This window comes from Schistocerca cancellata, chromosome 3, assembly GCF_023864275.1.
Source record: "Schistocerca cancellata isolate TAMUIC-IGC-003103 chromosome 3, iqSchCanc2.1, whole genome shotgun sequence".
Taxonomy (NCBI): Eukaryota; Metazoa; Arthropoda; class Insecta; order Orthoptera; family Acrididae; genus Schistocerca; species Schistocerca cancellata.
Window position 1 is genome coordinate 659,426,317 of NC_064628.1, and position 7,618 is coordinate 659,433,934.

General features: G+C 39.2%; 1 protein-coding gene across 4 annotated transcripts in view; it reads left to right on the forward strand.

Moving 5' to 3' along the window:
* The window catches only part of LOC126175627 (zinc finger protein 143-like), a 118,613-nt gene extending 111,429 nt beyond the window's left edge, over positions 1-7,184 (forward strand). For 3 of the 4 annotated variants that reach the window (XM_049922513.1, XM_049922514.1, XM_049922512.1), the window contains exon 11: positions 6,317-7,184. In XM_049922513.1, coding sequence (XP_049778470.1) covers positions 6,317-6,409 — 93 coding nt within the window. In that variant the 3' untranslated portion in view covers positions 6,410-7,184. The remainder of the gene's footprint in view (positions 1-6,316) is intronic. The other variant, XM_049922515.1, reaches the window with a different exon arrangement.
* The last annotated feature ends 434 nt before the right edge of the window (positions 7,185-7,618 follow it).

The window sequence follows — 7,618 nt, forward strand, 5'->3', positions numbered from 1 at the left end:
CATATCCTTCTCTTAAATTTGATCTTTGTGGAGTACATCTGAAAACTGTAAGAAATAAGCAAATAACAAGAAACTGTACAAAATTCTGTTGCGTGACTATCGACAAAAGGTGCATGAAATGTGTAATGTTGCATCCATATTAGCAGAAAGAGTATTATACATTTTATGCGAAGAATTAACAATGAAAAAGATTTGTGCAAAATAGTTGCCATATTTTGTGAATGCTGGCCAAACTAAAATGTGAAGAGGAAGTTCTCTATAAAATTTGGACCATTCTAGAAAGAATCAAACTGGTTTTGTGTGTTAATTTGTTACAGTAGATGAGACATAGTTCCACTGTCAAAGTGAAGGGTGTAAGACACTGATTCGACATGAAAATACTTAAATTCAGTTTTACCTCCCAAAGAGATTATGGATAGTGTTTTGTGGGGTGCTAAACAGATTATTCTTCATCGTTACACTATAAAAAATAAAATGGTAACTGATGAACACTGTACACATTTTCTAAACCCCCTGGAAACACTAGTGCCATATGTCAGCTCAGTTGCCAAAGCAAATGAGTTATCTTTCATGAAAATAGTTCTTTCCATACAATGATGCTTTTCTGTAGGAAAATGAGAGATTTGAACTATGAACAATCAGAACAATGACTTTACTCCCAGATTTGACTTTTCTGAATTCTACATGCTTCCAAATATGAAGAGGTTGTAGTATCTGTTGATGAATATTTTGCAGTCCTTCCAGAATCACATTTCAAAGTTGGACTCTACTCACTGAGAAAATATTAACTTACACAGGGAGTACTGACAAGAAAAAAGTTTCTATCATATGCCATTCATTAATAGTTTCTGTAACACACCAAAAAATATTTATTTTCTAACAATAATTTTAAAATATTGGATTGTGTGAAAGAGGTGACAGTTTTCGTACATTATAGTAAGAATGGAAATTGAGATTTTCTTTTCTCTGTTGTATCAGTAAACTGCAAGGTTCATGTTGGCCCACATTCTTTCCAATCTAAGTTGTGAGGTAAAAGAAAAGAATACCTGGTTAATTCCTTACCATGTAGTTTTTTCAGTGAAACACAGCAGTGTAATGTGATACTGTTCAACAAATACTCAGAGGGCATCCAAAGAAGGTGTAACCATATCATTTTGGTAATTGTCCACAACTCCCTGACCTTTTGAGTGGATTACCTTGAGAATAGGAAGATCAGGTGACTGTGCAGTCATCCTTTCCAAATGCTGAACATTGAGTGCCACAGCAATTTGATACAGTGTTTGATCAGCACAGCCACATCTATATTAACAATTGCAATATAAAAACTCTGAATTTTTAAAATGCTGTTTGATTCAAGTAAACAATGTGCAAGAAAGTTCTGCTAAAGTCTTCTACTCTTCCATTGAACACTGCTGTTGCCAGTTCATTATCATTGTCCATAGCCAGTTGGGTGATAGTAAATGGTAGCCAATGAGAATCATTGACTAATTACTTCTTTCAGCTGAAAATAAGAATTGATTTGTTGTGTTTCTGATATGGTGAGTAATTACAGTAATACCTTGTTAATTCTGTTTATTGATATTGACAATCATGTTTGTGCTCTTTTTTTTTATTGTGTGTGTCACAGTATCCAAGATTTTGGTTGCATTGGGACGTAAGAGCAAAGCTTAAAGTGGATTAATTGGGCAGCAGTCACATTTCAAATTAGGATTATCAGTGAGCCACTGCCAACATGCTCCCCATCTCCCTCCCTCCCTCCCAGTAGACTATTGTTGTGGTGACAGGTTGATCTGCATGGTAACCAAGGTCTAAGATGGATTGGAATGTAATAAATTGGTTATGAGATGACAAAGCCAACATACATTAACAGCAAAGGTTGAGTGTGGTTACAGATTGATTTGTAGCTTAGCCTGAAGTGTACATCTGTCATCATAATTACCAGTTGTGTGTCTTACTTCCGAATTTGCTCAGTTTCCGAGAAAATGCTTCATGTGGCACGTAATAGCACAAACTACCAGCTAATTTCATTTTTGAATCACAGAAAATTACGAATAAGCAATGTGACTGGCAACCCACATTCGACATGATTTGTCATGTTCATGTCCCATCATCCATCACGTGAACAGTTACTGACAGAAACACAGACTGGAAGATCCATGAACACGATAAGTGTACATTTGGCAAATGTTCTATTTATGAATCCTCGTAACTATTAACTATTCACATGTGGCTAAATTGGTGGAGGGGGGGGGGGGGGGGGGTGAGCAAAGTGTAGAGCTGTCATTTTCAGTTATATGTTTTGAAAGATGTGTGCACTGTTCACATTTATGCCTAGGCAATTCATGGGCAGGGGAATAGCTTAGCAGGTGCTGTATAAAAGGAAAAGCTCTCCCATATTATTTCAAAGTATGTTCCCATTGCTTCATGTTATCTGAGAGTAACTGAAATATCTGAAATGTGCCAGATTGCTGCCAAATCTATCTTGCTGTAAGAGTTTCAGTTGTTAAGTATTTTTCAGATTTTTATAATGCGCAGAGTGTAGCCACCAATCTGTTAACCTTGCTGCTCATAGTTACAAACAAGTTACTGGCACTTGGCACCAAGTGCTGATGTCAAAACTTGTTCAAAGTTTATTAAGTGCCCCCATTGTGGTTGGCTGCCTTAGTCTATCCTGCCTGTTTTGTATACAGTGACTGATAAACATTACTTCAGTGCTAAAAAGTTACGCTTTGAATTTTATTTGGTCACAACAGGGTACAGTGAGGATAATGGTGTGTGTGTGTGTGTGTGTGTGTGTGTGTGTGTGTGTGTGAGAGAGAGAGAGAGAGAGAGAGAGAGAGAGAGAGAGAGAGAGAGAGGGGGGGGGGGGGAAGAAAGAAAGAGTGAGAGTTTGTTTGTGTGTTGTGGGTTTCTGGCACTATTCTATGTATTTAACCAGCTTGTTTCATGGTCTAACTTTTTATTTTGCTTCTGCTTCTTAATATGCCCATTATTTTTTGAATTAACATTGGAAAATGTTGCTGTAATTCCTCATGTACCAGTGTTAATTGCACAGGAGGCTCTTATTAGTGAGGGAACTAAGGTATCCAGTGGTACACATAAGACCTGCAGGTTGGTATTTTCTGCGGCCTGTCAAAGGCATTTGACTGTGCAAATAACAGTATTCTCCTGCATAAATTGAAGTTATATGGGATTGTGATATAACCAGTCAATGGATAGTGTCATATATAACCAAAAGATCACAGAAATTTGTACTTAGTTATTCAATCAATGTAGTCTGGGGAAATTATTGTGACTGGGGAGAAATCATGTATGGTGTTCCCCAAGGCTCAAACTTAGGTCCACTGTTGTTCCTTATGTATGTAAACAATCTTCTACCTAATATATAAGGGGCAGTCAAAAGGAAACGAGCTGGAGGCATAATTACAGAAACCGGTTCCTGTATGTTAGAAGTATTGACCCTGGCTATTGAGACACTTGTCCCTCTGTGACACAAGGCAGTGAATGGCTGTCTCATAAAATTCCCAGGGCTGCGATGTGAACCAGTTCTGTATGTACAGTTGAATGTCGTTGCCTGAGGTGAATTGTGTGCCCCCCAGAGCCTTTTTAAGGAGACCAAAAATGGTGTTTTATAGCAGGGAGAGATTCACAACAGTGAATCCCCAGCATTACTCACAAACCTTGACCACCCTTCACCTAATGATGAAATCAAAACGACCAGGCAGTCTCATCCGTGAGGTCATTCTGCTCCATGACAATGCAAAGCCTCATATGGCCAACACAGTTGCAACACTCTTGCAGAGGTTCAAATGGGAGGTTCTCGACCACCCTCCATACAGCCCGGACCTTTCTTCTCGTGATTACACCATTTTTGGTCTCCTTAAAAAGGCTCTGAGGGGCAAACGATTCACCTCAGACGACAATGTCCAGCTGTACGTGTGGAACTGGTTCACATCCCAGCCTCGGGAATTTTATGAGACAGCCATTCATAGCCTTGTGTCACAGTGAAACAAGTGTCTCAACAGCCAGGGTCAGTACTTCTAACATGCAGGTACTGGTTTCTGTAATTATGCCTCAGACTCATTTCTTTTTGAACACCCTCTGTTCAACAAGCAGAATTAGTTCTTTTTGCAGATGACACTAATATTGTAATCAGTCCAGGCATATACACAGAAATGGAAGAAATACGAGGTGCATTCAAGTTCTAAGGCCTCCGATTTTTTTTCTCCGGACTGGAAAGAGATAGAAACATGCGCATTGTTTTAAAATGAGGCCGCGTTCATTGTCAATACGTCCCAGAGATGGCAGCACCGTACGGCAGATGGAATTTTACCGCCAGCGGTGAGAATGAGAACTGTTTTAAATACTTAAAAAGGCGACATTTTCCTTACTTGAACAGCGTGCAATCATTCGTTTTCTGAATTTGCGTGGTGTGAAACCAATTGAAATTCATCGACAGTTGAAGGAGACATGTGGTGATGGAGTTATGGATGTGTCGAAAGTGCATTCGTGGGTGCGACAGTTTAATGAAGGCAGAACATCGTGTGACAACAAACCGAAACAACCTCGGGCTCGCACAAGCCGGTCTGACGACACAATCGAGAAAATGGAGAGAATTGTTTTGGGGGATCGCCGAATGACTGTTGAACTGATCGCCTCCAGAGTTGGCATTTCTGTGGGTTCTGTGCACACAATCCTGCATGACGACCTGAAAATGTGAAAAGTGTCATCCAGGTGGGTGCCACAAATGCTGACGGACAACCACATGGCTGCCCGTGTGGCATGTTACCAAGCAATGTTGACGCGCAACGACAGCATGAATGGGACTTTTTTTTCATCGGTTGTGACAATGGATGAGATGTGGATGCCATTTTTCAATCCAGAAACAAAGCGCCAGTCAGCTCAATGGAAGCACACAGATTCACCGCCACCAAAAAAATTTCGGGTAACCGCCAGTGCTGAAAAAATGATGGTGTCCATGTTCTGGGACAGCGAGGGCGTAATCCTTACCAACTACGGTAACAGGTACATCCTACGAAAATGTTTTGAAGAACAAATTCCTTCTTGCACTGCAACAAAAACGTCTGGGAAGGGCTGCGCGTGTGCTGTTTCACCAAGACAACGCACCCGCACATCGAGCTAACGTTACGCAACAGTTTCTTCGTGATAACAACTTTGAAGTGATTCCTCATGCTCCCTACTCACCTGACCTGGCTCCTAGTGACTTTTGCCTTTTTACAACAATGAAAGACACTCTCCGTGGCCGCACATTCACCAGCCGTGCTGCTATTGCCTCAGCGATTTTCCAGTGGTCAAAACAGACTCCTAAAGAAGCCTTCGCCACTGCCATTGAATCATGGCATCAGCATTGTGAAAAATGTGTACATCTGCAGGGCGATTACGTCGAGAAGTAACGCCAGTTTCATCGATTTCGGGTGAGTAGTTAATTAGAAAAAAAATCGGAGGCCTTAGAACTTGAATGCACCTCGTAGTAAACAGTGCTCTTAAAAGTATCATTGTCTGGTCATATTTGTAAGTTAATAAAAAAAAATAATGAAAAAGACCTTATAAAAGTTCAGCATGTAACCATATTTGCAAATTAATTTGTGATGTGAATGTAAAGGACACATTCCACATCATTATGACTTCTTATGCAAAATTATCCATGGAATGTGAAACCAATTAACTACTTAAGAATTGCTGTGTTAAAAGTGGCAAGGTTGTTAACTATATAGGGAGTAAATTAGGTGAGGTGAGATGTGCTAAAAGGTGTGATGAGATTGGGAGGTACGTAGTAATAAGATGGTGAGGAAAGTGTGTGTTTCACTTTAGGATTTTTGACTTAACAAAAACTCTTCCAGAGAAATGTGTCGTTTCATTATTGTTGTTGTTGTTGTTGTTGCAAAGACAGTTTTTCCTGAAAGATGCTACAGTATGTGAATATTAATTGCCGCACTTTTGTACAGCCTATGCAACAAATTTCAATACATTGAAGTGTACAAAAACTAAAACGTGCGTAATTCATCTGACTGTACATATACTAGAAACAACAGATCAATGATACCTACATTATGGTCAAACACTTGTGCAATGAAGGTGCCATAATTAATCTAAGCATATCAAGTGTCATCATTTGTAGTACTCGCTCAACCAGGCATAGGAGTTAAAGTGCAAATGAGAGAAAATATCTCGCTGTGATTGCATACATATATGCACTGTTAAGATTTGTTTATGTAAAACCATTGTTCTATAGACTTTTGGTTAGAATTTCATATTATGCTGTGGTTCATTTGTGGCATATGCTTGTCTGTTACAGCAGTTTGGCGTGCAAGCAAAAGAAGCAGTTCCTGAGGAAACATGTCACATTCAAATGGTGGAAGATGAGTCCTCCAACAGTATTTCAACATAATGCTAGTTGCTCAGCTTAGCCATGGAGGCCTATCTTAAGTTATTTAACCTTTATGTGACACTGTATTTATACACTGACTGTTATGCATCTGCTGTTGTCTATGGTTCTGATGCCTTGTTTAATAACATTCTGACATTTGTGCCACTGTTTAAATAACATCAAAGGAATGTGCACTGGTGATAAAAGAGCCATTGTTAACATGAGTGTAGAATTTTCTAGATTCTCAAAGTTCGTTGATTGTGGTCGGAAAATCAGTCTTTGACTTCTTTTGATATCACCACCAAATCTGGCACTAACCAGAGAACTTTCCTGTAAATGAAGAGGAAGAATGGTCTACATGCATCCTAGTCCTGTGAAAGTCCATTTCGAATAAATTGATAGCACAAAAGACAGAAAACCACAATGGTATTTTAGAATTTAGTAGCTTATTATAAAATATTAATAGACCTGCATTAACTGAAGATGTACTGAGCCTTGATTGAAGATATGTGCTATGGCTGAAGGAAATGCTCCTCACTCGTGCCTGACTGTTCTCTCTCTCTCTCTCTCTCTCTCTCTCTCTCTCTCTCTCTCTCACACACACACACACACACACACACACACACACACACACACACAAATAGCTATAGCTATCTGAGGCTGGAGAAGTGCTTGTACAGTCAGTGAAGATACATAAAACTTACAAAAGAGAAAATAATTTAATGTTCGATGTTGTGTATTTATTTCCACTTGAACTGATTTAAGACTTATGAATAAAGCTGTGATTATTTTGCTACCATGATCTGTCAATCACAACTGGTACTTGGTGTTTCTCTTGTCAGTAACATTTCAAGTAAAATTCCATATATAAGCTGGTGGCAAAAGGCTTTCTGACCGCTGTTTCTGCTACAATGTAGATATGAAATAAGATTCTATATTTCCAGAAATTTTCATTAAACCATTAAAAATTTGCAGAATTCTGTATAAAAGATAATACAGAGTTATTTATTTTTGACATGTCCGCATTAAATCTGGTATGATGGGGTGTCCACTTAGTGTTGATTATTCAGTGAGAGATGTTCTCAAGTAAGTCCTGTCAATAGACAAAAATGAAAGTGATACTGCAGAGCTGGGCACCCCACTCTGTCTGCCACAAGTTTCCTTTCCATCTACCTAACCCCTTTAGCCCCACCCATTTCTCAGTCACATGTGAAACCAAGCAGCCTGCTG